Source organism: Camelus ferus, chromosome 25, assembly GCF_009834535.1.
Source record: "Camelus ferus isolate YT-003-E chromosome 25, BCGSAC_Cfer_1.0, whole genome shotgun sequence".
Lineage (NCBI taxonomy): Eukaryota > Metazoa > Chordata > Mammalia > Artiodactyla > Camelidae > Camelus > Camelus ferus.
The window spans coordinates 35953513-35974767 of record NC_045720.1 but is presented as its reverse complement, the minus strand read 5'-3'; the positions used below and the strand labels follow the sequence as shown (position 1 = coordinate 35974767).

The following is a 21255-nucleotide window of genomic DNA, read 5'->3' as shown; positions in this document are numbered from 1 at the left end:
TTTCAAAAAGTCTATAAACTTTTTTATACATATACATACCATGAGGGAACTTTCTCACAATTAACCTATCATTTGGCTAAATAGAAAACAGAACAAATAATGCTAGTACAGTATCATACGAGGCCAAAATAGTCCCTCCTAATTTTCCCTCCTGTATCACGTCCTTTCCTGGCGTTACTTTACGGAGGAGCAATTTATTTGCATTTACAGAAATGTATTTTACATTTCATAAGAGTGCAAAGTTAATAATTCAATGTATGCCACTTAATAAACTTTAAAAACATTCAAATGAATTTGGTTTATAATCAACATGTATTTTTTTTACCTGAACGTTGAAATTAAAAATGGACACAGATTTTTAGCTTCATAATGGCATTTTTTTTTCAGATTTCCAAACTATGAAAATAAATATTAATAAAAGCTATGGGGTTGAAAGGCTTGGTGTCAACGATATTTGTAAGATGTGATTTTTCAATCTAATATATCAATATAATGTCAAATCAAAGTGACTTTTTCTCTGTTGCAGTTGGAATACTTTGGCATCTCAAAAGGGCATGGCAGCATCAGACAGGTTTCATTTATTTTCTTGTATCCACAGCTGTGCTCCCAGACCCATCTGGTTAGACAGCTACTAATTTTAAGAGGATGTAATAAACAAGTGACACACAACTGCAAACTCCATCTGTTCTGTACAGTGGACAACAGAATGCTCGGCAGCAGTCACCATTCACATCAGCTTAACGCAAGAATAAAGTTTGTGCTCTCGACTGGCGACCGTGATTCTCATCTCGTGGATAATCACCTCTAATTGCTGCTTTTCACTCCTTCTTATCCTTTCAGACAATTCTGTATCATCTTCATTGTATATTTTCAGAATATCCAGAGGCAGGAAAAAAGGGTTTGGAGGTAGAAAGCAGAGAACATTCACAGAATACAACTTCAGAGGATCCGTTAATTCAGTTAAGTCTATTCAATATACTACGGTGTGGGGGTGGGGCTTAAGAAGTATTGGATGAGGAGGTACAGCGAATCATTTTTTTCCCCCAAAATGTCCCTATTCTGTTAGGGGGATAAGCATTGTGAGGACTGCATGTTTGGAGCGTTTGAAAAATGGTAAAATTTGAAAATACTGCTTTCAGAATGCTGGTCACACTAACCATAACTTAGAGACCCACAGGCATTTAGGACTGCCCCACCCTCGGCCATTTTTAGTTTTAGATCGGAAAAGACAAAAAGAACAAAAATAATGGTTCTAGCTGGCTCACCCCAACGGGTTGTTAGCAGGATCTGGCTGACATCTGAATATTTGATTTATGTAAGAGAAAATTCAAATTTTTGATCCTTATTCTTTTATTATACTTTTCAAATAAACCTAAATAAACTAATGAATTTGTAATCAACTAATAAAAAATAGATTATCTTTTTCCCTCTAAATACTAGGAAACACAGCTATTGCATTCTAAAAAATGTCTAGTGACTCTGCAATTTTGAAAAATAACAGCGAATATTAGTGTGCAAATATTTTTTTAGGTGGTACTCATTTCATTATGGGGTCATAAATTATGACATTTTGTTTATATTGGTAAGAGATGGGAACTAATAGAAATTAATTCTACATTTTGAAGCAGCCATATCTTATTCTGAATCATTACTGTTTCCTGAAGTCATTTTCTATCACTAAACACACATTTATTAAAAAAAAGGCCAGAAGCCCGTATTGTATACATTTTATAACTCCAGCCTATTATTTCTCAATCAACACTGTAGATTTTATATGGTAATGAAATCTGGAAGTAATTTCTTTTTTTTTCAATATATGAGTTTTTTTTTTCATTTTTTTCATTTTATTTTTTATTGAAGTATAGTTGATTTACAATGTTATTTTCAGGTATACAGCAAAGCAATTTAGTTACACATATACATATGTATGTATATTTTCTTTTCAGATTGTTTTCCATTATATGTTGCTACAAGAAACTGAATACAGTTCCCTGTGTTATACAGTACGCCCTTGTTGTTTATCTATTTTTTATATAATAATGTGTAACTGTTAATCCCAATGGAAGTGATTTCTTGTATAAATGCCTCCAAGACTATTATGTCTTATTCATCTTTCTTTTCACAGGTTCTACAATATTGCAATACTCACGGCAATTTCTAAATAAATAATGAAGGACTGAATCAGATTTCTATAATCTATATACAAGGTATATTAAAACTATGTAATGTTTTCAAAACTTTACAGCAATAACATGCATAATACTAACGCCACAGCAAAACTCAGAACATTGTGCAATATGTAATAGAGTCACACAATGCAGACTTAGATTGAAGTTTGATTAGATCTTAAGGCCAATGACAAACATCCAAGGAAAGTTTTATTCATGCAGACCAGTAATAGCTAATTCAAGGAAATGTTTTCTCAACCAGCTAACCATCCGTAAAGGACTTCTGTGTCCTAGGTTCAGCGTTAAGTGTTCTATAGTATTATTGAACTCGCCTGACTCGAGTTAATGGCATAAAATCCACTTCACAAATGCACCAGCTCAGACTCAGCTGGATCATGGTAACAGGAAGAGGAAAGAGGAGTGTGACTCTAGGCCTCTTTATTTCGTGTTGTTGGATCATTGCTGTTATTTTTCTATTCCACGCAGCTGTTCGTATTTTCTGTAAATTATTTTAGGATTATAACTATTATTCATTCGAAAAAAATAAGTGATAAAGTAGTATAACATAGTGGTCATCTTGTATTAACCAGGTAAGAGTCAAACATGTTTGATGCTCATTAGTCCTTAGTTGCTTCTCTGACATTATCAATACGGATAAAATCACTCACCGGGGAAATTAAATAGCATTAAATGGCAATTGCTGAAAGAAACTTCGTTATTTAAAATCCTCTGCGAAAATGACAAGGCAATCAAAGTCTGACAGGGCAAACTAATTAGTATGCCAGATTTGAAATGTAAAACAGCTCCATGGTTCTGATTTTTAAAAGTTTCATATCATTTTAATGGGCTCTGCACATAAATTTTCAAGCAAAGTAAACAGTGTATAAAGTTAAGGTTTTGTCCTTCACAGGTTTACAAATCAAAATGATATGCTAGCTTAGTAAAAAGAAGCTATGTTTTGATGTCAGAAACTGTTGTACATACTTTAAATCATAAATAACATCTAAGAAAAAATTTTTCTCATAAAAGATACACAAATTCCGCATTTTTTTAAAAAGACACTAGATAACTGCACTGTAAAGTAGACTTATACTAGGAATATAGTTATTTCCTCCAATTAAAACAATACGAAAAATTATAAGATCAAATGAAAAACGGGATGTATACAGGGAGGGGTATGTATCAGTCAATGAATGGCTGCACTGTTTTTCAAATTCTGATGTATAGCTGCTCATACTGTGCCACAAAGTGGAGTGTGCTACCCCAATATTTTTCTAAAAACAAAACAACACCGAAGTACTGTATCGTGAAAGATAAAAGTAAGTGACATTGCTTTCCTGGAAAATGACAGACAAAGCTCTCACTACGAGAGACAATCATCAGGTAGTTAATTGCAAAATAAAAAACGAAGCACTGGTTTTAGAAAGTTCATGCCACGGAAATCATTTTAAAGATGAATGAAATTTCATATGAAATTAGAAGACTTCAAAAGATTAATCATCTCTCTTTTAAACAAAAAGGCAATTCACTTTTTTTTTTCCCATTAAAAACTGACACACAGCTCTAAGTGAGGAGATGGTGTTGTGAAAACATACTGTATCACCCAGTAATGCTTGATCAAAATCAGCTATCAGAAGTAAAAAGAAGGCAGTGTTTCGTGATCATAATAGCAAATTCTGGAAGACAACCAAATACATCATCTGGCAGTTCAACAGCTGTTACAGCTTGGTAGTAATACCTTGGCATTTGCTGTAAGCTATAACTTAGAAAAATTGATTTTTCATCTGCCAGATAAAAAACCAAAATCTCCTTTTAACATTTTAATATTTAAAATAAAATATATCGACTAGTCACTTTAATTTTACACATTTGACAGTAGAGCCATTAAATTAATTTTTCTATTTATAGTTTAATTTGACTCTAAATACAGGGCAAAGAGTTGACATGGGTAATAATGTCAACGTAATTCTGTTGAACTTCATTGTTCCAGCACATTGGATTAATATCTGCTAACACCATTCTCAGTTGCTTTTATCCCTCTTAAGCAGTTGAAACACTGGTTTTCTAAAAGAACAAGTTTGGGAACATCATTAGAATTTTATCACAGAGGGTACTGACAACAATAATAAGACACAGGTAACATTACCTCTATTAATGATCTAAGTGTACATAATTATAACTAAAATTTAAACAACCATAAAATCAAACTTATTGCAAGTGAGAGAAGTTTTTGATCCAGGCCACATATATCACTAAAATGTATGCAAGATAAATACAGTAGCTAGAGAAAAAATAAATTGAAACTTTCAGTGCAGTTGGTTCTCTTAAGTGACACTGAGTCCTATTCTTAGAACTGATAAAATCTTAGGATAGGAAGGATGTTTCTCATTAAGTAAATTCTTTATTTAAAAAAAAACCCTTTAATTCTGGCATTTGACTTAGATTTTGAAATGTCATAAAACATTTAGAATTCAACATTTATGCAGTTCAGTTTTAGAAAATGAAACGGCACGCATCCATCAAATTGTCAAGTTACCAAACACGAGTACCTTTATGCCTAGCGCTGTTTTCTTGGCTTCTGCTTTTAATTTGGTTGCTCGTAAAATGGGTTTGGTTTTTTTATAATCCTGTTTACCTAGAAAGAAATAATTCCAGACAATGAGCTATAATTCAAGTTTAACAGCCATCTGAAATGTCAAAGAACATTTAAATAGAGTAAAACTGGGACACAAAGTTGCCAAGTAATTCCCAGTTATGGAAGCTATAAACTTGTCACCCTAAGGTCAACTTTTCCTCCTTTCTTACTTTTCCAGGAAGAAGATTTGACAGACATCCTTGATTTGCTGTGTGGTTAAAATCAAAAAAGATTAAAAAAAAATCATTCTAGAGAATAAGATGTTTAAAGTAAAGAGAGTAAACCTTTTAAAAGCATTTGGGGAAAAATGAGGAAATAAATGAGTATACATAAGATCCCATTACGTAGGTAAAGTTAACTTTGTCTTCACAATTGAAGAATAAACAGTACATTAGAGATGTATTTTATTCTGATATATTAAGTAGTCAATAATTGGAGAAATATCCTCAGGTTTTCTCTAAGTAAGAAACTAGAGAAGGATCTGTAAATAATTAACTTTCAGTTGGTGAATTCATTAGAAAAAAGAATGTGTTTAACTTTTGTTTACTCTCGATAGAGGAGAGACTAAACATGGCTAGATAAATGATAGCTACATTTAGATATTATTTCAGTCTTCTCTACCACATTTCCCAACCCAAAATGAACAAAACTCAGTTAGTGTCACCAAATTTGCTGTTTTGTGTGTACCATCTGGTGACCCGACTAATGACTAACAAAAGAGCTATTACACAGCCTGTGAGGAAAAGCTTTAACACCACCACCAACAACAAAAATATTGACTAGAATAATATACTTGCTTGCTGTTGCTAATCAAACTTAGCTAAGAATTGGGTCAAATGAGTCTCAAATGTAATATGTCATTCTGAGTGGAAGTTAACACTTGACTACATACTCTATTTAGCTATTTTATATTCTTATTTGGCCTTGTTTCCAACTTAACTCCCTTTCTTTTCAATCACCAGTTCCTTTCCAAAACTTGCCCCTAAATTTTCTTTGTCTAAATAATACAACTTCTACCTCCAACGTCCACATCTTCCTCCCACTGAAGTCAATCTGAAAGCAGTTTTTCTAAAGTAGAATCATCAAAATTTAATGTGTGATATATTTCTTAATGTGTTTGCTAATGATTCAAAAGTACCTTTAAAATTCCATATAGATTTTTAGAATTAGAAATGGCAGGGAGAAGTGAGATAAATGGATGGGAGTAATGAAGAAATGTAATATTTGTGTTCATTAGACACATAAAAGAGTGTTTGGCTGAAGAGCTATGTAGTTTTTTTGAAAGAGAGAGTGTACACTGTTCCCTTAACTGCAACTGGAGAGCAGTCATTCAGGATCCATGAGCTTGCAGAAGCTTAATAAATATTATTTGATGCTAGGGTTTAATGATCCAGAAATGAGCCAATTGTAAAAAAACAAAGTATATCAAAGTGATCTAAATTTAAATTATGGAATGAAAAAAATAAGGAAAAAATATTACTCTAGTCCATTTTAAATCAGCAACATTTAATTTTGCTGGAAAAAAACCTGAAGTGTTCACTCTGATTTCACATCTCAACCATCAAACTATTCACATCATTATTCCTGCTGAGACATAAACAGCTCAGAACAATGACACTGGTGACACATCAGATGTCCCCACTCAGGGTTACAAAGCAAGTTTCTAATGAGAATCTAAAAAGATATTTCAAGATTATGGATTTCAGGCCAAGGAGTCATGCCTTGTGTTATCTTATATACGCCCTAAAATAAACTCCGGGTGCAACAGGAACAAAATGAACAAAAAAGATTATGTTAACCCATCTGCTTTTCATACACACGTGCAATATTCTGGGTGATGTGTCTGTCATAAAAAGGATTCAAATCCACCTCAAAGAGTCAATGTTGAAGTGAGACTTTATCGCTCTCCTTCACTTGCCATTGGTTAAATAATGTGTTCTACTTCAACTCCTATAATCTCTTAAAGAATAATACTTCTAGATTTATATTAAAATTGATGTGAATATTTGAAGCTGTATTTATAATAAATAGATGGTTTTAAAAATTATTGTACACCTGGTACTTCTCCAAATAGTGCATCTGTCATTAATTTAGCATTCTCCTTGCTGGCTATGCTATCCAAGTATATATTGCAAAATGTGGTTTCAGTCTACTAAGTGAAAACGTTTACAGGCGCATCTGTTAAGTTCTTTATAACTAAAACCAGATCTTTCCATTATACCCAAAGACATTTTTAACATTTTAATTTTTTATGACTTCAAGAAAAATACCTATGCCCACATGATTGTAAAAAAAGTATAAAATAAGAAGCTCCTGCTGGCTGAGTACTTACATCTAAAAAAATACATTTATATAATCTAGATTTTATTTGTAGACAGTTTCTTAGCTACAAGTGGATTTGATTTTGGTTATATCAGTAATGCAATAACCAAGGTAGCTGTTTAGCAACCGCTCATTACGTTTTATATGAGAGAAATTCACCTGGATAATTCAAGCCTATGAAGCCAATGCACAGCCTTCATCATCTAGTTTCTCTCTTCTCAGTTACACCATTCACCACATTTCTGTATTTTCATTTCCTGTGACACAGTTTAGGCAACGAAAGCTTTCTCTCCCTTCTTGACACTTTTTGATGGACTGGTTCATGCTTCCTCCCTCCAATAAAGTCCTATAATATTATTTTATTAGATTTTATTTTAAAATTATCTTATAGTGAAATTGACATTTTTTCCTTTTAGCATACAGTTTAATTAACTATAGTGCTTATGTACAGATTCATGTAACTACTATTATAACCAGGATACAGAAAAGCTGTGTCATTCCCAAAATTCCTTGTGCTATCCTTCTGTACCCACCTCCCTCCCACCCATAGTTCCTGGCAACCACTGATCTTTTGTCCATTTCTATAGCTTTGTCTTTTCAATAATGTGGCAATAGTGTGACAAGAGCTTCTTGTATTCAGCATGAGGCATTTAAACTCACCTACTTCACCTGAGTTGTATTGTATCAGCAGTTCACTCTTCTTTACTGCTGATTAGTATTCCACTAGATGAAGGTATCAGAGTTTATTCATTCACTCATTGAAGTACATCTGGGTTATGGCCAGTGTTTGGCAAGTCTGACAAGAGCTACTATAAACACAGGTGTACAGGTTTTTATGTGAACATAAGTTTTCACTTCTCAGGGTAGGATTGCTGAGTCCTATGGTAAGTATATATTTAACTTTGTAAGAAATCGGCAAACCACTTTCCAGAGTGGCTATACCATTTTGCATTCCCACCAGCAGTGAATGAGCGTTCTGGTAGCCTTGCATCATCACCAGCACTTGGTGTTATTTTATCAAGGCTGTCTAACTTTTTAGTGTATAATTGTTTATAGCATTCCCTATAATCCATTCTATATGTGTGAGGCTGATAGTAGTATATCCTGTTTCATTACTGAGACTAGTAATTTGAGTATTTTTTTCCTCTTAGTCTAGTTAAAGATTTTTCAGTTTTGTTGATCTTTCTCAATAACAAGCTATGGGTTTTCTTGATTTTTTCCTACGGTTTTCTCTTTGTATTTTGTTTATTTCCACTCTGATCTTTATTATTTTCTTTTTCAGATTGTTTTGGCTTTAGTTTGCTCTTTTTTTTTTTCTAATTTGTTTAGATGGAAATTTAGGTTATGGATACGAAATCTTTCTTCTTTCTTAATACAGTTATTAACAGGTATACATTTCCATTTCTTCATATTTACCTGTACAGTTACTTTTACTGGTGTTAAATTATTATTTTTGTTTGTAGATTCAAGTTACTGCCTGTGTACTTTCATTTCAGCCTGCAGGACTTCTTGTAGTGTTTCTTGTAGGGCAGATGTACTATTGAAAAATTATTTGATTTTGTTTATCCAAGAACATCTTAATTCCTCCCTTTTTTTGAAGGATAGTTGTGCTGGGTATAGAATTCTTGGTTGACAGTGTTTTGCTTTCAGTACATCATATGTGATGAGTTACTTTCCACTTGCTACTTTCAAGATTCACTCTTTATGTTTGACTTTCAACAGTTTGACTACGATGTGGCTGGGTGTGGATCTCTTTGACTTATCCAACTGGAATTTTGTGAGGTTCCTGGATGTATAAACTAAAGTTTTTCATCATATTAGGGAAGCTTTTACACATTATTTTTTCCCAATTCTTTCTGACCCTCTCTCTCCCTCTTCTCATTCTGGAACTATTATTATGCATAGGTTGGTATGCTCAGTTGAGTCCTATAGGTCTCTGTGTCTCTGTTCATTTCTCATTCATTATTTTTTCCTCATGTTCCTTAGACTGGATAATCTCAATTAACCTCACTTCATGTTTCCTGATTTGGCTGCTAGTTCAAATCTACTGTGAAGCCCCTCTAGTAAAATTTTTACTTTGGTTATTATATTTTTCAACTCCAGAATTTCTATCTTGCTTTTTATATGCATAATTTACATTTCTATAATAATATTCTCTATTTGTTGAGACATCATTCTCATACTTCAGTTCTTTAGACAGTGGTTTTCTTTAGTTTTTGACCATTTTTTAAATGGCTGATTTAAAGTCTTTGTCTAGTAAGTCCAAGGTTTGAGCGTCCTCAAAGACAGTTTCTGTTCTTTTTCTGTGTTTGGACCGTATATGGCTGATTTTTTTGTGTGTTTCATAATTATTGTAGAAAACTGGACATATTAAATAAAGTAACGTGGCAATCCTGAAAGACAGCTCTCCCCTAGGAGTTGTTGCTACTGCTCTTTGTTCTTCTTGGTGTCAGTGTTCGTTTGTTTAGAGACTTTTAAGGTCTACTTCTGTAGAGTTTGTATTCTTTGTCATATGCAGCCACTTAGCTTAATGTTCACCTAATGACTAGACAGACATGTTTTAAAATATCTTGAATCAGTAATTCTTCCAGCTTTGTTGAAGAGGGGTGTGTGTGTGTGTGTGTGTGTGTGTTGTGTTGTGTGTGTGTTGACATACGTTTTCAACACCTTGACAGAACTTGATAGTTCTGCTTTAGCCTTCGCTTTCTGCCAGCTCCCCCAAGGGCAGCAGGAAGTGAGAGATTATAGCTTTTCCAGGTCTTTACTGAACATGGCATAACTCTGCACAGGCTCATGATTTCCTAGACTCCTAGGAATCTATGTCATGGATTTTAAAAGATTCTAGAGACATCTCATTATCCAATTAAAAAAAAAATAGGAAAAGAAATCATGCTGGCTGCTAGTAACCCTGCCTCAAGTAGCTGGGATGTTAAACGTTTGCCGCCGACTGTTTTTGCCAAACGGACGAGGCGCTGGCTCTTCACACAGAGTGAGCGCTGAGTCAGACCAAATGAAGACAAATTCTGCAAACGGCTTTCAGTGAGCGCCCAGACAGGCCACATGGTGACAGTTCTCTGAGGGTGAGATGTGGGGTAGTTCCAAACCCACTCTGCCTATGCAGCGACCGTAGGCTGCTGCTTTTCACAACTGTTGTTACAAGGCTGAGGAGAGGAAGGCAGGATTAAGGCAAGTTGAACAAAACCAAGACTGATGTTCTTCCTCATCAATCTTACTAACAGATTCAGCTGTTTTCTTCAAGTAAACACTCTTTGCACTGTTGTAACATTTCTGTTAATTTCTAAATTCTGAAAAAGTTGATTTTGACAGTTTTTTTGTCATTGTTCTTCCTTTTATGGAAGAGTAGACTTTCCATTCAAGAAGTGCTTCTTGTTACTTTTAATATCATTATATTTGAAGTGAATTTCTTATCTACAGCCTATATTTAGGTCAGTTTTTAAAATTTCAACCAGAAAAATCCTCTGTCCTTTAATTGATATGTTTAGACTATTAATGCATTTTCATTCAGATCTACCATTTTTTTTGGTTTCTTTTTGTTTCCTTTGATTTGTTCCTGTTTCTCTTTTCATGCCTTTTTTTTTTTTTGAACATTTTTTAGTATTTCATCTAAATCATATTTATTATATTTTGATATATCTCTTAGAATGTTTTAATAGTTCCCCGAAGAGATTACAGAATATACACTTAACTTTTCAGAGTCTAATTCAAATCAATATTTTATTCAATTTGCTATTTTTAAATGCATTCTATATTATTAAATAATTTTAGCATGCACAGTGCAATATAATTCACATTCTAATTTAATAGGAACAAGCCACCCATTGCTTCGCAGTGCTAGTTTTACACGTTGCTGTTTGTATCTTTTGACATTGCTGTGCTAATATTTGATCTTCTTGGATACACGTCATGAATTAGGAAAGTTGTTTCTATACAGTTGACTTTTAATAATTCAGGACTTTAAATGTCTGCAGACAACGAATTACACAAATGAATATACTACTGTAGCACAGATGTGTTTTCCTTAAAAATCCTAGGCAAGACCTTGGTGTCCCTGTTTGATGCATGTTCTTATCAGAGCTTAACTGTTTTGTAATAAAAAGTGAAAAGTACGTGCATAGTTAGAAGGACTATTGTACTTTGGTTACTGAAATTTTATAGTCATAGTAAAAACTGAAAGTTGTCCTTAGATAATACCTGTGTTTTAGTTCTGGAATAAAATTTCCTATTACCCTTCTCTTGAGTTTTGTGTTCAACTTAGTTGAAGAGTATTCTTAAATTGCCAGATCTGTACTGTTAAAAAGTTACATTATTATTTTAACTACTTATTTGTATTAATAGAATTTTCTTGATACTATAAAACCAAAACAAAGTACAGGGATAAATGTAATGCTCAGGTTGATAAATGCTGACAAATGTCATTCTTAATCCTCAATCTCATTTACTTCCATCAAAACAGCCATAATGTTCTATTTGACTTTCTTTAAAATAACTACACATTATCACCTAAACTTATGAGATACAGTTACACTAATGACGTGTCACCTTTGTATGTTTAAAATAAAGTTGTATAATTAATTCTCTAGTAGAAAATTCTATGATATGAAAAACTGTTTTTATGGCTTAGTAAAAATATAGATTTTATTATCCATTATGTATAGTTCTTAATAATAAGTATATATTTAGATGACTGCATTATTAATATTGCCAATACAAATAGAAAATTTCTCTGAAATCATGATACTGAGAGTCAAAATTCCTTCAATCAATCTGAGATTCTTAATCGAGAGTGTCTGTTTCTGTCAATATGAATTACTCATTATAAAACATCTCCTTTTGCATGTAAAATCCAAGGTCATTCTTGGGAAGAAAATTTAAAAAGCTCTTCCCAAATATGCTGATGATATAGCTAAGTAGTGTACTTGGAACAGTGAAACATAATTAACTTTCATGTTAATGCCTGGACTTAACAATAACTTATATAAGGGAAAAATACACTTAAGATGTGTGAACTTGGATATTTATTCTATAATAGAATTTAGTGATTTTTTGTCAAAATCAATCTGCATTTAATGCTGAAAACCAGGCATTTCAAAATTAAGAAACATTAAAGCCTTGAACGTTTACACAGGAAATTTACATCATAAAATTGCTCTTTGAACAAATATTAGCAACTGATTATCAAATTGCTATAAGTATATACATATAATTATTGAGCAGAATTGAAGTAATGTTGTTTTGGCTAGCAAATAACAAAATATTATTATCCAACAAGAAACAAGTTTTATATATATATATATATATATATATATATATATATATATATATATATATATATAGTATGAGCCATTATTTTTTTTTTATGGTTAGCAGATAAGAGTTACTAGAATCCCTGAGAACAGCACTGTAAATAGTGTAACATCAGAACATATCACTGATTATAATTTTTCTTAGTTAACTTTGTGCCTAAACATAACTGAAAATGTTCATTTATGGCCATAAGAATTCTTATATCCTTATTTTCTTAAACAATGCTTTCATTCACTCATTAAAAATTATTTATTGAGCACTTACACACTATAAAAGTGTTCAAGACACTGAAATACAATAGCGTGAGCAAAACAGACCAGATGCCTATTATCTTGAACCTCATGAAAATATGGCTAATAAGCAAACAAAAATAAATGGTTCAATTTGCCAGATAATGAAAAGCACTAAAAAGAAAAATATAGTTGGTAATGAGCCAAAAACAAAGGGAAGAGATGTACTGATTCAGATAGAGTGGTCAGGGAAGGCTTTCTTGATAATATCATTTGACATTACCATTTGACGTCACTTAACTAGATACTTGAGTGAAGTTAGGGAAGGAGTCACGTGGATGCCTGGTGGAAGCAATTCCACATACTGGGAGCATAAAAGTGCAAAGACCCAGAAGACAGTAACCTCTGGAGGGGGCCAAATGTCACTGATGTCTCTCAAGTCAGAAAGAGAGCTTAATAGGTAATAAAATATGAAAAGTTTAACTTCTGATACCAGGCTCAATGGTTCAGAACAGAACCTACATTCATGAGTCAATTTCTGAGTCTGTGGGCTCAAATGACAGCCTTGGATATAGGCAGGATCTTCAGCTTGGTTCTCTGATCTGTGATGTGAGAGCTTTTGAAAATAAGAGTAACATAGAAATATTACTCCCTTTAGCTACTAAAATGGTAAATCAAGGGGAATGCATACTCCTGCAGAAGTTTCAAAGGCTGACTGTGTCATCAAAAATTAAATATGCAGTTTCACTGATTATTCCCACAGACCTATTTCCTCCCTGTGACCAGTCGGTCTTGGAGACTGAGTACATTCAATTTAAATTTACGGTAGAATTTTCTTACTGTACTTACTGCAGCAGAATACAAATGTCATTTGCACATGGTCACAACTAGTTAATTAATCTCGCCAAGGCAGTTTTCTAAGTTCTGATAACAGATACCACATGAGACTATCTGCCTTTACTGGAAAGGACAGCAGTATACTTACAGAACCTCTTGTAAACTAAATCAGCTCTCCCCCTAGTCCTGTAGTCTGATTTGAGGAGACTTTAACTGCCTAACCAACCCACAGTAGATCACAAAGTCAACGATAGGACATAAGCCTTGGAGAAGACATGACAACTGTCTGAGATGCCTCATTTAGATACATGTACAAGAAGGAGAAGAAAGAACACTGTTAAAATCTGATTCATGGAAGTCCACTGAATTAGAGCATGTCAAGATTGTCTCCAAGAAGAAAAGGTCAACTTTCTGCTGCATTTTGCACTCTATCTACCATTAAGAGGGGACCAAAGGTACAACTTCGTAAAAAATTGGCATTATTTGATAATGTCACATATCCATACCTCTGATCCAGTATTCTTCTACTAGGTGTATATTGTAGAGAAACTCTTTTACATGTAAACCAAAGAATAGACATGTCTAAAACTATTTATAGAATTCTCGTAATAGCATTTATAGAAAAAAAAAAAAAAACCAGAATAACCCAATTGTCAAAGCCAAGAGAATAGAAAGAAAAATATTGGTATATTCATACAATGGAATGTTATAAAGCATAGAAAATTAGTGAACAATATCAACATTCACCTATAAGAATAAAACTCAAAAATACAATGTTCAGTAAGAACAAGTTACATAATGATATATACAGCATGGATTCATTGCTATTAAGTTCCAAAACTAAAAAATATATTACTTAACACGTATGTGCATAGAAAATTTATGAATGAAATTAATGTAAAATCAAGATAGTGTTCATCTCTCAGGGGCACAGAGGCATAGAGGGTGTTCCAATTGGGAAGGGGCATAAAGAAGTGTCTAAGGTAGTGATACATGTCTAATATTTAGATGATGGATACATGGTTGCTCATATTTTGTTATCTTTTTAACCTACATGCATGTTTTATATACGCAGAAAACCTGAAACCCTGCTGGAGCATGGGACAGTTAAAGGTTCTCCGTAGACTTCTGTGCCAGCTACCCTGCCTCTTAGAACTTATGACGTGGCATAGTCAATGGGGCCTGAAGTGCTGTTAGCTAACTGAGACACGGAAACAAGCCTTTAGCAGGTCCCCAAAAAAGAGGTGGCAGTCTCTGGGTTTTGGAACAGTGCCATGCATCCTTCAACAGGTGACAGCTGCTAAGAAACTACTCCTGGATTGCTACCAAGCTCTGATGGAGACCGACTACCTGGCCATGAGAAGCAGGGACCATCTGGCCTGAGCCACCAGTCATGAATTGGGGGTTATCTAATTCAACAAATCATAAACCTGGGTGTTCCGTTTTGGTAGTTAAAAACATGCTTGTGGATGGTTCTTTATATTATGCTGTACCAGCTGGAAGTAAACTGGTATCTCTGGAGATGGTCCTAAAACACAGCCTATAAAGGGAATCCTCCCAGTGGCCAAAGTTTAAGTTGTACATTTTATTGTGTACTTTAGCTGGAAAGAGAGGTAACCTAAGGAAAAACACATATTAGTCTTCCTGAATTAGAAGCTAAGTCCGTTACCTAGTCATTCTGGATTCTTCATGCCTATGAGTAAACAGGTAAAATGGGAACTCACAGCGCTGGCTGGTGTAACTGACGCTGATTATCAAGGATAAGGTGGTTTGTTAATACACAGCGAAACCCAGAAGGAATGTGGAAAGATGTGAGGGAATTCCTGGGGTCATCCCATGTACTACCGTGGCCAATGGTAGCGTTTAATGAAATTCCTATACAATCCTAGTCCTCCATGTCCTTGGGTTCAACTAACTGTGCATCAAAAATACTTTTTTTAATTCCAGAAAGTTCCGAGAGGCAAAACTTAAATTTGTTACACTCCAGCAACTATTTGCTCAGCATTTATATTGTATTTACGAGTATTTACATAGCTGTTCTACTGTATTAGGTATTATGAGCACAGTTGACCCTTGAACAACATGGGTTTGAACTGTGTGCTTACACTTATATATGGATTTTGTTCAACAGTAAATACAGCAGTCCTGCATGATCTGTGGTTGGTTGAATCCGTGGATGCAGAATCACAGATATGGAGGAACCACAGATACAGAGGGGCTGCATATACAAAGGGCCAAGTTATATGCAGGCTTTGTACTGTGCAGAGGACCAGCACCCCAAAGCCCAGATTGTCCAAGGGTCAACTCTAATCTGAGATGACTTAAAGAATACGGGAGAATGGGTGTAGGTTATGTGCAAATACAGTTGACTCGAACAATGCAGAGATTGGGGCACTGACCTTCTGCACAGTTGAAAATCCATGTATATGTTTACAGTCTGCCTTCTGTATTCCTGGTTCCACACCCACAGACTCAGCCAACCCAGGATCTTATGGTAGTGTAGTACATATTTATTGAAAAATAATCTGTGTATATGCAGACCTGAATAGTTCAAACCCATGTTGTTCAAGGATCAACTGTATTTCACCATTTTACATAAAGGACTCGAGTATCTGAGGATTTTGGTATCCATGGGGGCCCTGGAAACAATCTTGTGGATACCAAGGGCCTTTATAATGACTTTATGAGAAGAAGAATCACCTAGAAGATTTGGGTTATCCATTAAAGGCAAATGGCTCATTAAACTAAGATGCTTGCTAGGGATAAGAAGGTCTGGAATGAGCACTGGAGAAGAGAGGTCATAAACGATAACCACTACGACCAGCTAGGGCACCGACAACAATAACCTGAACCTAGAATTCTTTGCCTGCTTCTAGGCTGTAATGACCAGTCTCTTTACACGACCAAATTCTCTGTGAAATCAGCATTATAAAAATGTAAATATATCCTTCTCATCCTTTAGCCTGGATCACAATAGAAAAAAGAAGAAAAGAAAAAAGACTAAATATCACTCAAGATCGTAGTGAATAACAGTCCTAGGCGTGGCTGGAAAAAAATGGGGTAGTTGTTGAAGACCATCTAAGATATTCTTCAGGGTTATTTTGATGATAAATGACAGAAATCTAACCTGCGATAACGTGAAAATGAGAGAGAGAGATAGAGCAGAGAGGAGAGAGACTGATTATTGATTGATTCCAGGAGGTAAGACAAGAATGAGTTTATTTCTTATTTCACTCTGGATTCATGTCTATTTCCAGCCCTGGCTCACGTTCTTATGACACTAAGAGCTAAGTGGAACGGGCACTTTTCCTTGGGGTCATTTTAATCATTCCTATGTCCCCAAAGATTCCCTATCAAGTTTCTTACAGTGACAGAAGGATTCACCTAATACTACGTATCTAGTTCCCCATTCGATCAGCTTTAACAAAACAGACTCGTCTGTTTCTGATTTCTCCTGTTAAATATAAATTGAAAACATATACTTAAAAATTCATTTGCTGCTGCAAGTCTTAAACAGGGCTTATGAGCACCAACTAAAACAAAATCATAACTAGAAGGAAAACACTGATGCAAAAGAATTTTTGAATTATGTCTGAATTTTCGATAGCAAAGATGATATCATATATTTTCATAATTTTTATTTATACATACTTTGCAAACAATCTGTGTAGTATCTGCTTTTCAAATAGAATACTTGAAAGAGCCGTTTTCATTTATAATTTCTAATCACTAGATATTATATGTGTTAAAAGTTTCCTTTCTTATTCAGCAGAATTAAAATATATTTAACTTTAGCATGAGCAATGTTTCTAGAAAGAATCATGAGTAGATATAAGAAAATATATTTAATAAAGATCATAAATATTTTGGTACCTCAGTATTAGCATTTACTATTCCTAATATTACATTAATTTAGGAGAGAATAGAGTAATTTATATGCTCCATTTAATTCAACATTAAAACCTACATTTATGCCATGAATTATTTCATAGTTAAGCAACAGTCAGTTTTAACTATGCCATGGTTTTACTGACAGCTTCCTTAGTTTAATAAAAGAATAGATTCCTTAACCGCTTTTGGCTTTTCGCTTTTCGATTCCTTAGCTTTGCCCGGAAACAAGACTGCATCTTTGCCCTTTGTCGACATTGTTGCCTAAGCTCATTATCATGTGAATATCTGGTTATTGTTTTATAAATGTTCATTTTTTTCAGAGGCTCACCGTTTTTTTTTTTTTCTTTCTCAGCAGCCGACTTTACACTAGCCACACTCATTATCATCATGTGTCAGAACTGCTCTTCCTCTGCCTTTGCTGCTTTAAAAATTAATGCACTGTTATTTTTTGAATACTGCATAAGCTGCTTACGAGTACATTATGCTATCAAGCAAGCACATGCAGAAAGGCTTCCTAAACTGTTATTCTTCCAATGAAAATACAGCTGGTTCTGCTTGAAAGGCACATCCTTTCACCTGCAAATGGACCTGCTCCTACACTTACTCCTCAGTTCATTGTCTTCCATTTGTGTCTGGAAATCTTTAATTGCCTTTAATTAGAAAAAAGTAAATTCAGTGCTTTAGTCTTGCAAATACATTCAATCATAATTCTGTCTGGGATGAATACCAAGTTCTATTCACTGTCTGATCTCTATAACAAAGATATATAATTTATTGTCCATTTATATAGACCACATCAATTAAGATACAATAGAAAAGCAAAGAGATAAGAGTCAAAATATTTGAAAAGAAAAATTTGCAATCTAAATTTAATTACTCAAATGAATTATTGAAGATGAGCTATTTACAGCATGCCCAAAATACTGACAAATAACAAAATTTGCCAATCAACAATAAAGACTTTTATATTTCCTTCAAAATTTTTTGGAATTATTTCTCATCAAGTGCTTCAAATCCCTGTTCCCTTCCTCAAAAAGCAAAAGACTATTTGGAATCTGATTTTTCTCATATTACCAAAATTACATGTAAAAGAATAATATAATTTAGCATATAAAGTAATGCTCCAACTACATTTATAGGAACACAATTTTTAGCTACTATTTTACAAACTACAAATAACTGTAGAAAACTCTTTGCAAAAGCAAGAGTCAACAGTCTATAGCAAGCTCAGGTGGCTATGTTAGTAAACAAAAAGCCTGCATTTTGATAGCTGCAAGATGAATAAAATCGCACATGGCATGGTCACAGGCAAAATATAATTAAAATGTTAATCAATCAGGCTGATAAAAAGAAAATTACTACAAAACCCAAAACACAATAAAAAATACAGATCTAATGGATTCTCACCAGCTTTTATAGATAATACCTCTATAAATATAAATAAATACAAAAGTAAACTTTTATATTTAGCCAAGTCATACAAAATGATGCCACATATTACTTAAAGGAAAAGGGAGGTATTATCTATAAAAGTAAAATTTGAAAAAAGTGTTTTTCTCAAAAGTATTGAATGACATCTGGGGTAAAGAGAGGAAGCTGATAAATTAACCCTCAAAAGCAAAAATCTCACACAAACTTTTAAAATTCTATTAGAGAAGCAACTCAAACAATGATAACTTTTCAATGCTTGAACAGAACAACCTGATATTAACCACATGTTGCAAAGGACACACCATCATTTAACACCACATTAAGTACCAAGAAACAAGTACTTTACTTTGGCTTGCCACAAAGTTAACCCAACAAGCTGCTCATGAGGTTGTCAACTGAAATAAATGTACAGCCTAAAAGTTGAGAGTTATGTTTTATTTGGCGGGAGGACTTGTGCCGGGATGACAGCCTCTCAGATGGCTCTGAGGGGCTGCTCCGAAGAGGTAGGGGAGGAGCTAGGATACACAGGAGCTTTACAACAGAGACCAGGTAGTTGGAACAATAAAAGATTGCTTGTTAACTAAAGAAAACCAGGCAATTCAAGTTAAAGAATTTAGCGCTTTTCTATGTATGGGAGGGAGCAAACATTTGGGCTCTCTGAATTCATTCCTTTGAAAAGCACCTAGCTATCCAGGGCCAGCATCCTGTCCTTTCTTATTCTGAGTCCCCTCAGGGTGCACCATTGTGAGTGGCTGCAGAGGCCCGGCTGCAGGCTTGTCTTCACTGGGTGGGGTAGGGATGGCAGCCATGGATGACTTGATGGTTTCAGCATTCTTTGTTTACTGATATGGTTTACAGTATTTTTCATTCACAAGGTATAAATTAATTTCCCAGAAAATTATATTAAAAATGCTAACCAAACAATAACTTACATATGGAGGTGTAGGGAAGCAAAACTTGCCACCCCAAAATGTCTCTTTGGCATGCAGATTATGTCAAATTGAAAACAACCAAGGCTCAAAAGACCCAGGAAGAAACTCTGACCTTCTCCTGCCTAAAAAATAAATTTTAGGTAGAGAACTTGTTCCAAGAATAGAGCTATCACCAGAGATAGCTGCAAAGATTACCAGCTGGGCTGGGTGTAGAGGGTGAAGCTCCACAACTCCGTGTCCCCTTGTCTCTGCGTGGCCCCAGCAAACATTTGTTTACCAAACATTCACTTTCCCATCTTTATGTGATTTGCCTTCCTCTCTTTTGAAATCCCAAACCACTGTCCCCCAAATCGTCCTTATATTTAGCTGAAAATTGTATTTAAAGGGGGGACTTCAGCCATTTTAGTGAGTTACTCATTTTTTTTCCCCATGGATAGAAGTTATTAACCTTTTGTTTGATTTTCTTCTGTTCATCTGTCTCATATCAATTTAATTCTTAGACCAGCCAGAAGAACCTAGAAGGGCAGAGAAAGTTTCTTCTTCCCAACAGAAGAAAATGTAGTTAAGTAAAAGATATTATAAAGTGTATCAATCTTTAGTTTGCACTTAGCTCCCCACCTCAAAAAATCAACAAACTTTTTTTTTTTAAGTAGAAAAGTTCCCTTGGGGATACAGAGGTAAACTCAGAGGGAAATAACAAGAAATATCACACAGAAAATAAAACACTAAGGGCAGAAAAGTTAAATAACAGCATATTTCAATAAGTTTATAAGTTAAAGATACTGCTTATTATTTCAAGAGAAATTATAAAATAATTAAGCTTAATATAAATAGAGTACGTTATAGTAAACAGTCTTATGGTTACTGGGGGAAAAGGGGTCAGAAGGGATAAATCTGGGAGTTTGAGATTTGTAAATGAAAACCACTATATATAAAAATAGATAAAAAACAAATTTATTCTGTATAGTACAGGTAACTATATTCAATATCTTGTAATAACCTTTAGTGAAAAAGAATATGAAAATGAATATAGGTGCATGACTGGGACATGACGCTGTACACCAGAGATTGACACATTGTAACTGAGTGTACTTCAATTACAAACAAACAAAAAAAATAGTAGGTTAAAAAAAGGGGTATATAGAATTTTAATTATCCGAGAATTAGGGAGATTGTTTTATTGATTATGTTAACACATAATTATTAATTACCTTCTATCATTAGGGATGATCATTAGGGATGAAAAAAATTAGACGGAGCTTCTGCCAGCAAAAATGTTCAAATCCCAGTAGATACAAATAAAAATATAAATATTTAAAACAAGGTAGAAAGAAAGTGGCATGCGCAATCAGCAAAGTTAAATGCTAGAAGGACTTCTAGTCCTGAAAACACAGTAGACTGGGCTGCAGTGGGCCCTTCTCTGACACAAGCACATAGAAACAGTAGGGAAAACAATTCTACCAAGCTATAAATAGATGTATGAA

General features: G+C 34.1%; 1 protein-coding gene across 3 annotated transcripts in view; it reads right to left on the bottom strand.

Moving 5' to 3' along the window:
- Positions 1–21255, bottom strand: part of TRIQK (triple QxxK/R motif containing) — a 79203-nt gene that overhangs the window by 3839 nt on the left and 54109 nt on the right. For all 3 annotated transcript variants that reach the window (XM_032467536.1, XM_032467537.1, XM_032467538.1), the window contains one exon: positions 4718–4803. In XM_032467536.1, the coding sequence (XP_032323427.1) occupies positions 4718–4803 (86 nt within the window). The remainder of the gene's footprint in view (positions 1–4717; positions 4804–21255) is intronic.